The 19,612-nt window shown below is 41.2% G+C and overlaps 1 protein-coding gene across 1 annotated transcript in view; it reads right to left on the bottom strand.

Annotated features, from left to right (window-relative positions):
* ZNF112 (zinc finger protein 112) overlaps positions 1 to 13,546 on the bottom strand; it is a 69,083-nt gene extending 55,537 nt beyond the window's left edge. The window contains 3 exon segments of the mRNA XM_021097547.1: positions 2,893 to 3,019; positions 6,399 to 6,446; positions 13,458 to 13,546. Coding sequence (XP_020953206.1) covers positions 2,893 to 3,019; positions 6,399 to 6,413 — 142 coding nt within the window. The 5' untranslated portion in view covers positions 6,414 to 6,446; positions 13,458 to 13,546.

The following is a 19,612-nucleotide window of genomic DNA, read 5'->3' on the forward strand; positions in this document are numbered from 1 at the left end:
TTATAAGCCAGCAGCTATAACTCTGATTCTACCTACCCCTAGCCTGGGAACCCCCATATGCCACAAGTGTAGCCCTAAAAAGAAAAAAAAAGCCAACTGCTAACTGTTAAATAAAGAAAAGAAAAACAAAATTATCATTTGATAACAATCAGAGTAAAGAACAGATAAGGCAAGAAGCATCATTGTATGCACGTCTATAGGAAAATATTTGTGTGGCCTTTGGTCTTTTTTTTTGCAGGGGCAGGGGTGGGCTGCACCTGCAGCATGCAAAAGTTCCAGGCCAGGGATCAAAGCTGTGCCACAGCAGTAACCTGAGCCACTGCAGTGACAACACTGGATCCTTAACCCACTGTGCCACCAGCAGAACTCCTTATTTGTGTGGTCTTAAAAAAGTGTTGCCCCCACTGTGGAAAACAGTATGGAGATTGCTCAGAAAACTAAAAATAGAACTACCACTTGATCCAGCAATCCCACTCCCGGGCAGCTATCCAGAGAAAACCATGACTTGAAAAGACACATCTACTCCAATGTTCACTGCAGCACTATCTGCAATGGCCAAGACATGCAAACATCAACAGAGGAGTGGCTAGAGAAGATGTGGTACATATACACAATGGAATATTACTCGGCCATTAAAAGGAACAAAATACCGGCATTTTTAGCAACATGGATGGACCTAGAAATTACCATGCTAAGTGAAGTCAGTCAGAAGATGAGACACCAGCATCAAATGCTATCACTGACATGTGAAATCTGAAAAAAGGACACAATGAACTTCTTTGCAGAACAGATACTGACTCACAGACTTTGGAAAACTTATGGTTTCCGAAGGAGAGAGTTTGGGGGGTGGGAGGATGCCCTGGGGGTGTGGGATGGAAATCCTGTAAAACTGGATTACAATGATCATTGTACAACTATTAATGTAATAAACTCACCGAGTAACAAAAACAAAGTGTTGCCCTATGACTGCAAGAGGAAACAAAACAAAAATTTTACAGTGGGGACATGAGACGTCTTGACTAGGTGATAAAAATAAGCATCACCAATGAGGGACAGATGGTGTGCCTCTCGGTGTGACGCCCTTGAAAGGACACACCACCACCAGCTTCAGTGTTCCAGCCAGAATGGATCATCTGGATCTAATTATGAGGAAACATGAGGAATGCTTTATTAAAAACGGGGGGAGGGAATATTAAAAATGCCACAGTCATAAAAGGCAAAGAAATGCCGTGAAAATGTTCCAAATTGAAGGAGACTAAAGAGACACTGGCAGCCAGACTAGACTCTGGACTGGATCTTGCTCTGGAGAGACAGAAATATGCCTTAAGTTACACAACTGGCTCTGTATAAAATTAGGGCATAAATGATAGATTGGATAAAAGTATTATATCTGCACTGGGGCTATGTAAGAGAATAGTCCTATTTCTACAAAATATACTGTTCGGTGAAGCATTAACCGTGCCCAAAGCTTTTGCCCTCAGCTCTTGGGATGTGATTTCCACATGCTTATAATATACTACCTGATAAGAGTGTCTTTTTTGGAGTTCCCATTGTGGCTCAGCGGTAGTGAACCTGACTAGCACCCACGAGGATGTAGGTTCAACCCCTGGCCTTGCTCAGTGGGTTAAGGATCCAGCATTGCCACAAGTTGTGGTACAGGTCACAGATGTGGCTTGGATCTGGTGTTGCTGTGGCTGTGGCATAGGCTGGCAGCTGCAGCTCTGATTCAACCCCTAGCCCAGGAACTTCTACACATCGCAGGTGTGGCCCTAAAAAGCCCCCCCCCACCCCCGCCGCCGCCGCAAAAAAGAGTGTCTTTTTTTACCTGGAGGCTTTGGGCGTCACCAGAGTTTAAAAATGTGATTTATGGTGGAGCCTTTGGGCCACGTTTATCAGCTTAATTTCCAGGGGGGCTGGAAACAAGGTCAGCCACAGGGATGTCCAGCCATACCTATATGATCAAGCTGCAATTACAGCTCTGGACACCAAGGTTTGTGGGAGCCTCCCTGGTGGGCAATACTGGGCGTACACTGTCGGCCATCACTGATGGGGAGAGTGAGTGCTGTCCCCCACCCCCGGGAGAAAACAACTGGGAGTCTGGGCTGTTGTTCCCCTGGACTCTGCCCCAGGCACCTCTTCCCTTGGCTGATTTATTCTATAGCCTGTCCATGTAATAGTGTGGCTGTCAGTATACCAGCGTTTGGTGAGTCCTGAGAGTCCTCCGACCAAATTAAGGCTCAGGGATCCCCAAGCTTTGCAACTGTTGTCCAGAGGACTCCTGAACTCTTCATTTACACAAGTATTTACAGTATTTAAAAGGCTCTGGTGTATGTAAATTACGCTCAAATGGTTAAGAAAAAAATAATCAGTATAAATGTTCCTATTTATACATAAATATTTATGGAAAGAATATGCACATAAATGATAAAGTTAATGGGGTAAAAGGTCACTATCAGTGAATCTAGGTAAAAGGTATACGGATGTCCTTGTTGTATACTTTTACTTTTCGATCAGTAAAAATTTTCTGTAAATTTGAAGTTATCTACAAATACATTGTTAAAGCAAAACACAAAACACCTCTGAGAAATCACGTTAATAAACAGCTACAGCAACTGGCAGCCTGCAGAAGCTTCGAAAAAGCTGGAGCGACTCACTGAACTGATTTCATGACAAACCAATGGTCACAATCTGACCGTTTACAGTTCAAAGGATAGATTTTTTTTTTTTCCTGGACAGAAACATTGGAAATACCTTGTCTCTTGCACAGAGATTATTAGGACTCACAGGTGCCCAAGCTCAGAGAATGATTTCAGGAATCCCAGAGCATCAAACAACTGCGCACACAAAGACACCCCAGGGGCGGACACCAAGTCACAGGGCACCCGTCCTCACCTACTAAGAGTAGGTTCCGGAAGTTCTCCAGCATCACGTCCCGGTACAGCTTCCTCTGGGTGGAGTCCAGCAGCCCCAGCTCCTCCTCGGTGAAGGTCACGGCCACGTCCTTGAAGGTCACTGCCTCCTACAACACCAAACACACAGACTCTGCTTATGGAAGAGGGGCAGCACTGAGCAAGGGGTAAGGATGGGACGCTGTTCTGGATTCTGAGGGACAGAAGCAAACTCAAGGAGCTGCCTTCTGTTTGCCTTCTACCTGGCCAATTCCATCCACCGAAAGGGCTGCAGGAAAAGAAACCCTTGCACTTTCAATCACTGCCTTTTGTCAGTACCCCCAACAAGGCAAGTCCCTGGAACTCTGTCACATCATGAGTTGCCAGAAAAGCTTCAGTTCCAACAGCATGTGATAGAGTCTGTTTTCCCTTTTTACACACCTACGCTGCTTAAGGTGCCAAACTTACAGGACATGAGTCACCCTTCCTGTTCAGCATGCAGCTCAGCCTCCGTGCTCATCTAGAGACTGCGGCAGTTACGGTGCTGTGCTGCGAGCCCATCTCTGCAGCCTGACTGCCCGTGTTCACATCAGAAGGCTCTGCAGGGGGACCCTGGACCCACTGCTCATCCTGTCTTCGCTTGCAGGCTGACAACTGCATGCTAGGGTGCTGGTAATACAATGAGTGACTTTAGGTGAAGCACTGAGGAACGTGCTGGCACACAGTACCCAGTAAATGTTCACAACTATTATTATTGTCATCAGCTCTGTCATCCCACTTCAGGGCTGCACAGTAACTCAAGGAACTGATGATTGAGAATACAGTGAACTGGTCGAAATAATGCATGCTTACTCAGTTTTAGATTATCAATTATAAACAATGTTGAAAAAAATCTATTCCTATGGACCCTAGTCCTTAGAAGTCTGTCTGTTACCTCCTTAAAATAAATTTCAAAAAGTAGAAATGGTAAAGTTGAAGAATAATAAACTTTCGAGTTTTGAAACCATAATGGCAGGCATTTCCTTCAAAAATATTTTTCTAACTTCTCTTTTTTAAATTTTTTATTTATGGCTACGCCCACAGCACATGGAAGTTCCTCGGCCGGATACTGCATCCAAGCCATAGCTGTGACCTACGGCCCAGTTGTGGCAACACGGGATCCTTAGCCTGGGCCAGGGGACTGAACCCATAGCGACCCAAGCACTGCAGTGACCTGAGCCACTGGAGTCAGCTTCTCATCACAACAGCAACTCCAAACTTATTCTTCAAAGAAAAGTATAAATCCCTAAACCTCTATACCCTGGCCAACAATGGATGCAAATACTTTAAACAAACATACAAACAAACAAACAAAAACTAAGACATCAATTTGGGAAGTAAAAACTAGTTATTTCAAAAAATTTTTACAAAGTTGATTAGTAATACCCAGTATTCTGTGAAAAGAATCTGAGAGAGAATGGATATGTGTATATGTATGACTGACTGGGTCACTTTGTGTACAGCAGAAATTATCACAACCTTGTAAATTAACTATTCCTCAATAAAACTTAAAAAAAAGTTGATTAGTAGAGTTCCTGTCGTGGCTCAGTGTTTAATGAATCCGACTAGGAACCATGAGGTGGCCAGTTCAATCCCCGGCCTTGTTCAGTGGGTTAAGGATCCAGCGTTGCTGTGAGCTGTGGTGTAGGTCGCAGACTCGGGTTGTTGTGGCTCTGGCGTAGACCAGTGGCTACAGCTCTGATTAGACCCCTGGCCTGGGAACCTCCATATGCCATAGGAGCGGCCCACGAAAAGGCAAAAAAAAAAAAAAAAACCAAAAAAAAGGCGATTAATAATGAAGGTCATTGGTCATTTTCTTTTCATGTGTGTGCTGGTCATCTCTATTTCTTGTTTTGTAATAATATTCATTCATGGGGACATTAAGGCCTTTTCTCCCAAGTATGCTGTACAGATTTTTCTTTCTTTCTGGATATTAACCTTTTAATTTTTTTTGCTTTAGGGAAATTAAAATTTTCTATATGAAGACCTGTTCAACATAGCATGTGTTCTGGCTGGGGCTCCAAACATCACCACCTCAGTTCTTGGTCTCTGAATGAAAACTCTGATTTGGTGTATTTTGGGGTTTTTTTTTTGTTTGTTTGGTTGGCTGGGGTTTTTTGCCTTTCTTTCCACCCAAATGGTATGCCTGATACTCTTGATCCAGAAAGCAAAGGTTTTAGAGTTGGCCAGGACTTGTTTACTGTAGGAACTTGAACAGGACTTGAAATTATATAAACCTCTTATCTCTTTTTTTTTTGCTGTGCCTGTGGCATGCAGAAGTTCTCCAGCCAGGAATAGAACCTGTGCCACAGTAGTGACACATGATTCGAAGTCCCTTTCACAGCAGTGAATAAAGTGACAGATGGAAAGTGCCTGTATTATAGTATGACTAAAATTTTTAAAACTACATACAATGCTCTCATAGTTTTTTTTTTGTTTGTTTGTTTGTTTTAGGGCTGCACCTGCAGCACATGGACGTTCCCAGGCTAGGAGTCGAATCGGAGCTACAGCTGCTGGCCTAGGCCACAGTCACAGCCATGACAGATCCAAGCCGTGTCTATGACCTACACCACAGCTCACAGCAACACCAGATCCCCAACCCACTGAGTGAGGCCAGGGATCAAACCTCCATCTTCATGGATGCTAGCTGGATTTGTTTCTGCTGCACCACGACTGGAACTCCAATGCTCTAATAAATTAATTCGTGAATGGTGTAACGCTCAAAGGCATACACAGACACATAAAAAGAAAGTTTTCAGGCCCTGGAAAGAAAGAATCTAGCTCTTTTTGTATGAAAAGAGCTAACACTTTTTTTTTGGAGTTTACCTTCAACATGATACTGTTAGGCAGAACTACCTTTCAGGTATTCTTTTTACATAGTATGTGAGGTATCACTTAGGAAAAAAAAAATTTTTTTTAATTTCGAGATTCTAGAACATAAGGACAAATAATATTAGAATACTCTCAGAAGTGCTTTTCAGTAAAGTTTGGATGTAGAGAAACTGATACTGTTGTACAATAATAACTGCAAGAATTCAAGAATTTAAAAGCTTATGAATGAGGAACAGTTAAAAAAAACAGGGAGGGTGGTGTATAAGAGTTCACTGAAATAATGGATGACAAAAATTAAGTTGTATAATTTTAAGGGAAAAAAACAATTCAAAATTATATCGACTATTGCAAGTACAGTTATGAATGCCCATGTAAAATGACCAGGGAAGAAGGGCAGTAATATGTGTTTTCCTCCCATTTTAAAAATTTCTATTCTCTTTTACACTATTATTTGTGAAATAAAACAATAAAAACTCAAAGTAAATTTTTAAAAAATGAAACAAAAGAGCACGCACGGCACATAAATGAAATTCAATGTCTGATGTCATCCTTTACTCTCGGCAAGGAAGAGAAAAAAGATGTCCACTTACTGAGAAGTTAAGCAAACAGTCATGTGACAAAAATAAAAACCTGACTCACCTGGAAATTGATCATCTTCTCCTCCTTTACCTGGGGAAAGGCAGAAACCTAAAAAGGCACAAAAGGTAAGAACGAAGCCATGAGAGAAAGGGAAACGCATCTCCATGCTGATCATAAAAAAGTGTCCCTTCTCCCAGACAGATGCAGCCACACACACCTTCACAGGCAGGGTGCGAGCTGGGGTCCAGCTGCCCCTAGGCTATCCTGGCAGGATGCCCACGTGTGTAGGACAGCCTACACCACTAAGCCCAAGAGTCCTCTCTCACATCGAGGCCCCCCAGGTACGCATTCTGATCCGGGGCAGAGTAGAGTGTTATTGTGATATTTATTTTATTTCTTAAAAATTAAAGTATAGTTGATTTACAATGTTGGGCCAATGTCTGTTGTTCCGCAAAGCGACTCAGTTACACACACACACGTATACACACACTTTCCCTTCTATGTTCTTTTCCATCATGACCTATCCCGGGAGATTAGGCAGAGCTCCCTGTGCTGTACGGAGGAGCTTGTTGTCTATCCAATCTAAACACAGGAGTCTGCATCTACGAACCCCAAACTCCCAGTCCCTCCCACTCCCTCCCCCTTTCCCTTGGTAACTACAAGTCAGCCTCTGTGTCTGTGAGTCTGTTTCTGTTTGTAGAAAGGTTCATTTGGGCCATATTCTAGATTCCGCATATAATATTGTGATGTTAAATCTCAGGGTCTCTGAGTGAGAAACGCTGCCCTCCACCACGATTATCCCATACGGAATGGTTTGGGAAATTAGCTTTAGCTTCAGACTTCATGACGTTTCTTATTCAACCTAAAAGTAAAAGGGGACAACAGCCCTTATTCTTAGTAAAGTCACTTCATTGCCAACGAATTTTGTTTGACTCACAAGTTATGTCAAGCTACTTGATAAATTCCCATTGCTGTTAGAGGTTAAAACAAGGAAGATCGCCATCCCCACTCAAACTGCTAATGTCATGCAACTGCCAAGCCTCACAGAATTGTACACTAATTCTATCGTATGTAGGTTAAACAATAAATGCTAAAAAAAATTCAATGAGGTTGTTGAACAAGCACCTGCACAGCCTTAAAGTGCACGATGGTCACCTGAGGTTCCCCGTAAAAGGAAGATCCTTGGTCCCATCCCCTCCAAATTCTAAATAAATTGGTTTGGGGCTGGATTCAAGGATCTGCTTTTACATGGAGCTCCCAGGTGATAATGCTGCTTGAAAGCAGCTGGGGAAAAACAATGCATTACCTGGATTCCCATGAATCCAGATCTCTTATTAGAAACCATGGGGGCAGAAGGAAGTGGCATAATACTTCTAAAGTAGCGCACGAAAAGAACTGTCGAAGCAGAATTGTATACTGAGGGTATAGTTCAGGAAAAGATTCGGGAATGAGGTGAAATAAAGATATTCTCAGATGACTTAGGAATTCTTACGGAGCTCTAAAAGGAATTGGTAGGGAGTTCCTGTTGTGGCCCTGCAGAAACAAATCTGACTAGTATCCACAAAGATGCAGGTTCAATCAGTGGGTTAAGGATCTGGCACTGCAGTGAGCTGTGATGTAGGCAGCACATGCGGCTTAGACCCTGCACTGCTGTGGCTCTGGTGTAGGCCACAAGTACATACGTGCAGTGTAAGACAACTAGAGCATAAAGATAACACATTACATTTTTCTGGTGGCTTTCTAGTTTTTTCTTTCTTTCTTTCTTTCTTTCTTTTTTTTTTAAGGGCCACACCTGCAGCATATGGAGGTTTCCAGGCTAGGGGTTGAATCAGAGCTACAGCTGCTAGCCTATGCCACAGCCTCAGCAACATCAGATCTGAGCCACATCTGTGACCTACACCATGGCTCACAGCAACGCCGGATCCTTAACCCACTGAGTGAGGCCAGGGATCGAACCCTCGACCTCATGGTTCCTAGTTGGATTCGTTTCCACTGAGTCCTGACGGGAAATCCTGCTTTCTAGTTTCTTTCTCTGTCTTCAGTTTTCAGCAGTTTAATTATGATGTGCCTGGGCTCAGACTGCTCTGAGTTCATTCTGTTTGCGATTTGCTCCACTTCTTAGAAGAAACATATAAGGTACATTTAAGATACTAGAAAATAGAACTAAAATAAACCCAAGTCAAGCAAAAGAAGGGAAATAATAAAGGTAAAAGTAGAAATTAATAAAACTGAAAGTAGATGTGTAAGAGAGAAAATCAATGAAACTGAAAGTAGTTTTTTAACCATAACAAAACCTCTAGCAAGAATGGTAAAAAAATAAAAGAGAGATAACAAAAGTTACCAATATTCAGAGTGAAAGAGCAGACGTCATCACTTCTAGAAAAAAAACATAAGAGAAAACCTTCATGACCTGGAGTTCGGTGCAGTTCTTAGACATGAAAAGCACAAATCATAGAAGAAACTACTGATGAATCAGACTTCATCAAAATTTAAAACTTTTGCTCTGCAAAAGACACTGTTAAGAGAATGAAAAGACAAGCTATAGGCTGAGAAGAAATATTTGTGAATCGCTTATCTGACAAAGGACTTGATCTAGAATATATGAATGACTCTCAAAAATCAACAATGAGGAAAACACAACCCAATTACCTAGTTTAAAACTGGGCCATGCATATAAACAAACTTTAGCAAAGATGAAAAACAAACTGAAGAAAAGACATATCTGTTGAACTAGTTATCTAGTCATTAGGGAAATGTAAATTAAAGTCAAAACAAAATACCAACACATGCCTACTATCATGGCTAAAATTTAAAAATAAAATACAGGAGTTCCCGTTGTGGCTCAGTGACTAACGAATTGGACTAGGAACCATGAGGTTGCAGGTTTGATCCCTGGCCTGCTGTGAGCTGTGGTATAGGTCGCAGATGCGGCTTGGATCCCGTGTTGCTGTGGCTGTGGTGTAGGTCGGCAGCTACAGCTCCGATTAGACCCCTAGCCTGGGAACCTCCACAGGTGTGGCCCTGAAAAAAAGACAAAAAACACACACGACCTTTCCTGTCCCTAGAAAAGGCAAAAAGACAAAAAATAAAATAAAATAATAAATAAATAAATAAATAAAATACACTGCTAAGTGCTGCCAAAGGTGTGGAGCAACTGGAATGCTCATGGGTCAAGTTCGTGGGGATGCAAAATGGCAGATATGTTCCTTGGAGAAGAGTGTGCCTGCTTCTTATAAAGTTAAACAATACATATTCCATAGGACCAACAATCTCATTCTTGGTTACGAATTCTAGAGAAATAAGCACGAAATCTTGTATGCTAATATTTATAGTAGCTTATTCATAATTGCCAAAAACGATAAACATTCCAAATATTCCTCAACAGATGAATGGATAAGCTGTGGTAAATCCATAAAAGTAATATTAAGCAATATTAAAAACAAATGTGAAGTACTGACACATACACCTTGGATGAATGTCAAAGGCATTATGCTGAGGGAAAGAACCCAGCCTTAAAAGGCTATGCAAGATATGAATCCATTTAAATGAGGGTTATAGTGGTTGCGGAACTGCTCTGTATCTGATGATGATCATGATTATATAAATCTATCTGTGGTAAAACTAACAGAACTGTACTGACAAAAGGAAAAAAAGTCAATTTTACTGTTTGATAATTATTTTTTATTTTTATTTGTTGTCTTTTTAGAGCTGAACCTGCCGCCTATGGGGGCTCCCAGGCTAGGGGTCCAATCAGAACTGTAGCCACCGGCCTACCTCACAGCCACAGCGACGCAGGATCCAAGCCACGTCTGCCACCTACGCCACAGCTCATGGCAACTCGGGATCCTTCACCTACTGGGCAAGGCCAGAGATCGAACCTGCATCCTCTTGGATACTAGCCAGGTTTGTTAACTGCTGAGCCACGACTCCTGATCATGGATTTTGTTTTTAAAACCTGCTTCTTATCTGTCAAATGAGGGTAATGATAGATTTGTTATGAGAAGTTAACGTATGTAAATCACTGGAAACACTGCCTAGTCATAAAATATAATCTATTAATATTAGTTATTATCATTTCTATCAGTGTGTCTCTTAGGAAACTTGTTTTAGAGCATGAAAATAGTTGCTTATAAGCTTTTCAATAATCTGAAACAGATAATGGATTCCACAGCTCACTAACATTAAAGGAGATTAAGGAATTATCTCCATAGGTTACTTCTATTCTGTTTGGCTACCTAATTCCAATTTCAGGAAATCTGCACTGCAAACCTTGATGCCAGAAGTCTGTCAAGTAGCTACTCTTACCACAAAAACCCTTGCCAATTTTGCACTGTGTTGGGCGCACAGAGAAAAATATGCTATGGTCCCAGCAAAAGAAGAACTTCCAGTGTACAGAAAGAGAGCGATAGGACACAAAGAGCACCAAGACAAGAGTAAGTCAAACTGTATATGGAAAAACAAGACCCATCACCATCCCTCTTCAGGGTGCAGTGCTCTCATATCCTCGTTTTCTCAAGTGTGTGCCATTCTCCAAGCTGCAAAATAAAATCCTCAGAGTAGCTGCTAATATCTCCCTTTCTTGGTCTTGGATACAAACAATGTACGACAAGTCATTTCTTGGCATTTATGACAATAAATCAATCACTATCATATGGATTCAATGTTGGGGCCTTGCTTTAAAACACTCAAACAAATGAACAAAAAATGGAGGGGAGGAGTTGTGGCGTGCGGGTTAAGGATTCTGAGTTGCCTCTGCTGCGGCTTGGGTCATTGCTGAGGTGTAAGTTTGACCCCCAGCCCAGGAACTTCCATATGCTGCGGGTGCAGCAAAAAAAAAAACAAAACAAAAAAAAAACTAACATTGTAAGTGAGGGTATGTTTTTTGATAAAAGACTGGCAAATGTTTACAAGGGTTGAACTGGGGTGACAGTTCTACAGAAGTGCATTATTTCATTACATTCGGCTATGTTTATAAATTTCCACAGTAATAATATAAGGGGAAAATAAAATGCATGATGCCTATTTTGAAAAACTTAAGTAAAAATCCAAAAATAATTCTACAGAATGGAAAACATTAAAATATTAATACTGTTATCTCTACATCATGTGGTTATGGGTAATTATGGTTTTTTTTAATACATCATACATGTTCTTTATTCTCTACAACATGCATTATTTCTGTAACCAGAGTATGAAGTATAATATTATCTCAAATAAAATACAGTTAATTTGCAGATGACTGAAAAAAACCACTCCCATCAACAACTCAAAGCTCTGGAGTTCCCACCGTAGCACAGTGGGTTAAGAATCTGACTGCAGTGGCAAGGGAGGCTGCGGAGGTACAGGATCCCAGGGTTATAAAGGACCTGGTGTTGCTCAAGTGTAGCTGGAAGTTATGGCTCAGATTCAATCGTTGGCCTGGGAACTTCCATAGTTAGTGGGTGCGGTCATTAAAACAAAAACAAAACCCAAAGCTTTCATGGCCCTCTACAAAAAACCCAAACATGCCTTTTCAACCTGACACTAAACACAGTAAGAATTAAGGCAGAAGATTGAAACTACCTAAATTCAAATCCTACTTAGGCCTCTAAGTAGCTGTGTGACCTAGAATAAATGACCTATGCTCTCTGTGTCTCAGTCTCCTCATCTTTATCATGGGAATAACAGTATCCCCAGCTTCCAGAGGGCTCTTGCGCTCATTCATGTAAAACCCCTAGAGTATTTCAACTAAATGGTGAAATATCATCATTATTACTCATAGCCATGAATTCCCCATCCCTTCCTACATTTGTTCAACAAATATCAGGGCATCTTGGAAAGCAGAAGAATTGCACACAAGATGCGTATAAGATGACAAAAGAGGAAGAAGGATGCTAAGTCCTGCTCAGGTGAGGCTCTGCTGCCTGGAGCCAAAGGGTCGTTCCCTCCTTGCTGCAGCCTTTTCCAAGTCAAGGCAGGTGTGAACCGGAGATCGGCACTTGCTATCAGTCTCTGCGTGGATTGAATCATGAGCTGCTGCAGCTGCAGACCCTCGACATCCCCTGAGAGTCTTCACGGTGGAGATCAGGAGTGAGGCACTCGGTGCCCTGGGAAAACTGGCAGACCAGGTCTTCAGATGGATGTTTTCAGGAGAAGATTTGATGAGCCCAATTCTTGCATCTAGAAAAGCACTCAAACCCTTCAAGGAGACATCTGCTCCTCGAGACTAGCAGCAGCCTTCTGCAAATGTGTCCTTGGTTGCACGTATCTCCCCCTTCATCAAAATCACATATATACCGACCCTCCATCCTACCTCTTTGGGGCAGTTTTTCTGAGCTCTCTGAAATGCTGCCTCCCAGGCTATAGTCCTCATTTTGCCCTCAAATAAAACTTAACTCACAATTCTCATGTTGTGCATTTTTTAAAGTTGACACAGGGAAAAGAACGGAGGCTGAGCAAAATCAGAACTTCATTTGCGCTCCGACATAAATTACAGTGGACGTCCCAGACCACAGCCAGGAGCGACCCTTTCCAAAAAAAAATTCAAAAAATGATTAGAAAACCAGATACAGCCACGCCTTCTTCAGGGATCAGAGAAAGGCCAGGGACACTGAGGCAGGAGCTCTGACCCCATCCCGGGCTCAAAGACGTTTTTGGGGAACTAAGCACTTACTTCTCAAGAAGTTTAAAGATACTAGTAACAAGAGACTTATTTTTGCTCACAAACCAGCCTCTGATTCTTTTCCTGCACATTCTCAGACTAGCCCTATTAGGTAGACACTTATACCAACTTTAAAGAAGAGCAAAAGAAGCAGAGACACTGACATACTCGCCTAATATTATACCGGTGGGAAGCGGCAGCTAGAGCTGGTGGTCGGGTAAAGGGTTGGGAAAGTACAGAACCCAGAAGACCCTCAATCCCAGCGATTTACGGCTCTGGCCTGGGCCCCTAAACCGGGGATGCACCCACAGCCCCGCGCTCCAGAAGGCTCATTCAAAGGGAGCGCCAATTCTGCCCTTCGCTGCCAGCGGATTCTTTGTCCAAGGTCGAGGGCAGGGTCGCTAGTGGCCCACAACAAACCCAAGAACGGCCAGTGTGGACACGAGGAGAGGGGCTCTGCAAAGCTGTGGGAGACTCACCTTTCCGAGAGGAATGAAGGCCGCGGCCTCGCGTACCTGGACCGGAAGTGACTCTGCCTACACAAATCCCCCGGACTACGCTTCCCAGAATTCCCGACGGGAGCAGGGACACGGCCTCAGCTTTCTGTAGCGGAAGTTATCCAACTACAGTGTTGCCGGACTACACTTCCCGAAATTCCCAGGCACTTCGTCGCCTTCCCAGGGCGGAAGTTCCGGCTGCTGTGCTGAGAGTGTGGATTCTACTTCACAGCCTCGCCGTCCTGAAAGAATTCCGCAATTCCCGCCTTCCTGGAGCTGAAATGCTTCCAAAGATAGAGCGGTCTACTATGCATTTATGTATTTTCTCCAGCCGACTATGCACTAAAAGAGCTTTTCTAGAGCGTAATTGTTTCTGATCTTGTGCATCTTCTGAACTGCAATTCCCGAATCTCCTTCCCGGCAGCCCTTTCCGCAAGATTGCGCTTTTTCTTTCGGGTAGTCAACAATTGAATAGTCGATATTCTCTTTAGGAGACTCAGAATAAATTAACTCTATGCTGTTAGTCGAGTTCGGCCTCCCCTTTGCTTTTTTTCTAAAATTTTTTTTCTGTCAAACATGCCAAAAACAAAGCAAACTCCACCAAAGCATACTATTTACCTACCCACCTACCTATCCCAAAAAAATACCCCTAGAAACCAGATAAGTTAGGAATGTGGGAAATAAAAAAAAAAAAAAAAAAAAAAGGGAAGGAAGGAAAGGAGGGAACGTGGGAGAAGGGAATAAATGATATAAAGAAAGCGATTTGTAGGCAAAAAAATGCAATACTAAGAGGAAATTTCGTTGACCTACATTGGGCACTGAATGTAAGGAGTACAGGATCTCAACCTTACTTAGACCGGATTGCCTTTTTTTATTCTACATGGGCGTGAATGCACCTAGAACTCTGATGCTGCTACCTTCCCTGAGCTGTTCGCTCTGTGATGAATGGACATGGATGCTAAGAATACACAAGAAACAGATGCAACCACTGACCAGGACAAAAAGCAGCAGCACGGAGTTCCCATCATGGCGCAGTGGTTAACGAATCCGACTAGGAACCATGAGGTTGCGGGTTCGGTCCCTGCCCTTGCTCAGTGGGTTAGCGATCCGGCGTTGCCGTGAGCTGTGGTGTAGATCGCAGACGCGGCTCGGATCCCACGTTGCTGCGGCTCTGGTGTAGGCCGGCGGCTACAGCTCCGATTTGACCCCTAGCCTGGGAACCTCCATATGCCGCAGGAGTGGCCAAAGAAATAGCAAAAAGACAAAAAAAAAAAAAAAAAAAAAAAAAAAAAAAGCAGCAGCATATGTTTTCCACATATTCTTGGCTTTAATTGCTGATTATGAAATGTGAGTCCTAAGACAAAAGGAGGGAGCTGTATTGATACAGACAAAGCATTATAATATGGGAAGGGATAAATCCTTTATAAAATCTTGAATTTTTTTTTTTTTTTTGCTTCTAGTATCATATCACATATTTGAACCCTGCTCTTGATATCGTAAACACCATAAGATGTCTTAGGGAGGACATGGTGATCCAGGGAGGTCAGAGGATGAGGTAATGGCCTAATCCATAAAACTAGCAGAATAAAGAAAGAAAAAAAAAAAGAGAGGAGAGAGTTTAATCGCCCATTCTTCTCGTGGGGAAGAAATACATATTATTTCCCTTTATGCTGGTACATTACTCTATATGATGCTATGTCACTTGAGACTTTTGTAATCTAGAATGGCTTCCCTTCCTCTTTTTTTATGTCCTTCACCTACTGAACTAACTAGGTCAGTTGTCATATAGGACTGCTTATATCCTGGGTTTGTCTGATGGCTTTTTAAAAATGGTTTCTGTTTTTATCTTTTTAGGGCCGCACGCACATCATACGGAAGTTCTCGTGTTGGGAGTCAAATTGGAGTTATAGCTGCTGTCCTTCATCACAGCCGCAGCCACGCCAGATCCGAGCTGAGCCGAGTCTACAAACTAAACCACAGCTCACAGCAGTGCTGGGTCCTTAACCCACTGAGCAAGGCCAAGGATGAAACCCGAATCCTCATGGATAGTAGTCGCGTTTGTTACCAATGAGCCACAATGGGAACTCCTGATGGTATTTTTAAAAAACTTTTTAAATTGGGGTACAGTTGATTTACAATGTCTCAGTAATTTTAGGTCTACAGCAAAGTGAATCAGTTATATACATACATAGATCTATTTTTTCCCATATAGGTTATTACAGAACATTGAATAGCTCTCCCTATGCTATACAGTAGGCTCCCGTTAGTTATCTACCCTATATATAGTAGTGTGCATGTGTCAATCTCATTCTTCCAATTTATCCCGCCCTCTCCATGGTTTCACCTTTGATAACCCTAAGTTTGACCTTGAAGTCTTTGAGTCTGTTTCTGTCCTACAAACAAATTCTTTTGCATCTGATGTCTTTTTTGATCTGGCATTTATTGTTAGAAACTTTGATATTTTCTGTGAACTAGAGGTTAAAGCCTAGATTTATTTTGCAAGAATATGGAAAATATGATACTGAAAAGTAGATGAACAAGGTCCCATACAATGTCCAACTGAAACCAGTCCTAATGCTGGGCAAATACTCTGACTGAGGAGTAAAAGAAAAATGACACAACAGCCACTATGTGCAAATGGTCAATAGTTTAAAGAGGATCATTTAAAGAAATTATACCATGTGATTCTTTAACAACCCTTCCAAAAGGAAATGTTTTTTAAAATATGTATTTAATATGTAGTTTATATATTAAGCAAGATAAACTTGATAATGGGTAAATTTGGGAAGTAAAATTTAAGTAAAAATGCAATAGACAAAGAATGTTTTGTAAACTTACATTTCCAATAACAATAATAAAGTAGGTAGTTTGGGACAAACATCTGGCAGATGAAAGGTGGATACACTTTTTTTATAGTGTTGGAAGGCATCAAAAGACAAAGTGCTGGAGAAATGGTGGGCTAACATTCCGAGAACTTTGGGGGAGTCATGTGTTTGGGACTACTTTTCTCCTGGGGCGATAGTTTAGTCAAAGAGCTGAAAAGCCTAGAAACTCTGCAGCACTGTGAGGCTCATTCGCTGCCAGGGAAACAAAAGGTTCTGGGAAGACCTATAAAATGCAGATCTTTTCAAGCACATATAAAATATTTATAGACAGGGGTCATAAAGTACACCAGTAAAGAATCACAACGAATTTCAAAATGCTGAGATAAGACTAAATATGTTTTCTGAGTACAATGAACTTCAGCCAAAAATCAGTAACAAAAAGATACTTTTTTTTAGCCTTTATACAAGTCTATCTTTATTTGTAAAAAATGATATACAACTAAAGCTAATTTGATTTTTAAAATCAAAGTTCATTTAGTGATAATGTACATTTTATAATAAAATTATAGTAAAATACTGACATTTGATAGTTTAAACCAAGTAGCATTCATGTAAAAATCAAGTTGCATGTAAAATTTAACTAGAAAATCCATAGTTCACAAAAGTACATATATTCTGTAGATAGCTCATGAGGACATTATCATAAATTTACTTAAGATACAGAACAAAATTCACAGCTTGATATTTAGTAATAAAATTTTATGCTGAATCCACTGATATTCTGTTAATAAGGTACACTTGAAATGAATTCAGACTACCAACGAACTGACATTTTACTGTATAACCAAGACTGATTGGTTTTACAATATGTCTAAGTAATCAATTATTTCACCAATAATTTAAATGAGAGATCCAGTTGAAAAGACTGTTGACGTATACCCTTAGCGAGATTAATAAAATAAAAAGCACTAGCAGCTTTGATTTCCATTTTCATGAATACATAGACAACAATCTGTATTTTACAGTTAAAACTTGTACAAAAAGTCAAGCCCTGAAATATTTCTTCCCCTAAAAGTACCGATGTTAAAATTCTTAAAAAAAAAAAAAAAAGAGCAGAAAGATAGAGGTAGGATGTGAAAAGTATTTTTTACTTAAAATGTTGAACCCCTGCACTGCTTATAAGTGAGATTTAACCTTCTACATAATAACGTTTTGTCATCCCAGAGTCAAATTTATAAAACTCACAGATTGTTAAACCTGGAATATCATTTAAAAATGGTGGTTCTGGGGAGTTCCCGTCGTGGCGCAGTGGTTAACGAATCCGACTAGGAACCATGAGGTTGCGGGTTCGGTCCCTGGCCTTGCTCAGTGGGCTGATGATCCAGCATTGCCATGAGCTGTGGTGTAGGTTGCAGACGTGGCTCGGATCCCGCGTTGCTGTGGCTCTGGCGTAGGCCGGTGGCTACAACTCCGATTTGACCCCTAGCCTGGGAACCTCCACATGCCGCGGGAGCGGCCCAAGAAATAGCAAAAAAAAAAAAAAAAAAGAGAGAGAGACAAAAAATGGTGGTTCTATAAGTGGAAGAATTTCAATGAATTCAACAAAAAGGACACCGTATAACAATGTCATGCAGTTAATAGTTTAGTGATAATCTGTTTAGTGGCAATGTGAACAAAATACATTGAAGTATTCTGAGTCAAGTGATCTTCATTTAATCAAGACCTTACTTCTTCATATATTTTTACCATGTCAAGAAAATAGCCTTCAAAACGGAGTCATTTGATTCTTCATTGTTTTAATAGCACACAATTGTTATAAGGTATCCATTCTAGCCCTCCCATAAAATTAATCAATAAATAACTCTGCAAGAAACATCCATAAGCCACAGGAACTTACATGGTTCACACTATTCTTCGTCTCTATATCCAAGCATACTGTAGCGCCTGTGGCCCTCAGACAATGAAACGAGGCAAGGAATGAAAGTTAGCAGCCTTACTCTTACCTTGTTCTAAGTGGATGCACTGGAAAGGAATAAACAGCCTCATAAAATTAATTGAGATATACTGTACCTATCAAAGGTGAATACTACATACTTTTCATGAAAGGGTAGGCAGTGTTCCTAGAAATCCCATTAAGGAAAACCCAAATTTTTCATATAAAAAGTGCACAAGTTTGTCCTGTGTGTAAAATCTCTTAATTTGGATGCATTTTTAAAATGAAAATAATTCACGCTACTCACGTGCATTAAGAGTATACAAACAGACCAATGAAACACACAAACCACAAAAGGAATGATTTCCGAGCTTCGGAATGAGAGCAAGAAGTGAAGGGAGAGAGTCTCCTGTACCACAAGAGTGGATGGCACTACCTCTGACGCTGTAACTTACACCCGAATGGAATGAGACGATAAAGACAAGAGCTAGGGATGGACAAAGACCGATCTGAACATCTGCTGGTGTTTCTTACTTCAGGAACATAGCTTGGATGCTTTATAATGTGGGAAGCAACTTCCAAAAACAGCCCATTGGTTTGATTTCTCAGAAATTAGGGAAAAAAGCATTTGAAAAAAATACTTGTTAAAATTAGCAACAGAGGAACAATACTAAAAAAAAAAAAAAAAATCAAGATAAAACACGGGGAACATAGGAGCCAAGGTCCCCAAAGTACCAAAGACAGACACAGACTTCCTCACAGTCAAATTTTAAAACATACACTTAAGGGGGAAATTACCCAGGCTCTGCACAGCAAGTTAAATACGCAACAGAATTAAATACAGAAATGGTCTCATCCCCGCACTCAGTTCCGGGAATGTGCTCTAACACCCTGTGCTCTGTAGACAAAATAGCAAAAGCATGTCATTTCATTATCAAAGGCCCCTTTTAGACTTAAATTCACCTCTGACCCACTGGTTTATATTAATTATCAAACTACTGTTTTAATAACATGTGAAGCTTGCACTATTATTTTTTTCCTGCCTATCCCAGATCACTGGTTCAGAGGTATATATGCTTTAGACCAGCCAAATGTACACGTCTCCATGGCATCTTCATTCAGAAAACATTCAAACAGTGGTTTCCGAGTGTTATGATTGTTGCATCTTCTTCTAATGGTTTTTGATGTGGAACATGTGTTTCACATTGGGTATTTGTGCCACTTGCTACGGGTGCTAAGCTGACCTCCTTAGGAATAAAACCGTTCTGTCCTGACTCAAAACTGAGTTCTATTTGCGGTAATGACTCCAAGCTCTCGGCGTTAGGAACAGCCTTATGGATCTGCTGTGGCACTCCAGTCTTCAATAATGATGTCATCTT

This window comes from Sus scrofa, chromosome 6, assembly GCF_000003025.6.
Source record: "Sus scrofa isolate TJ Tabasco breed Duroc chromosome 6, Sscrofa11.1, whole genome shotgun sequence".
In the NCBI taxonomy this organism is placed as follows: Eukaryota; Metazoa; Chordata; class Mammalia; order Artiodactyla; family Suidae; genus Sus; species Sus scrofa.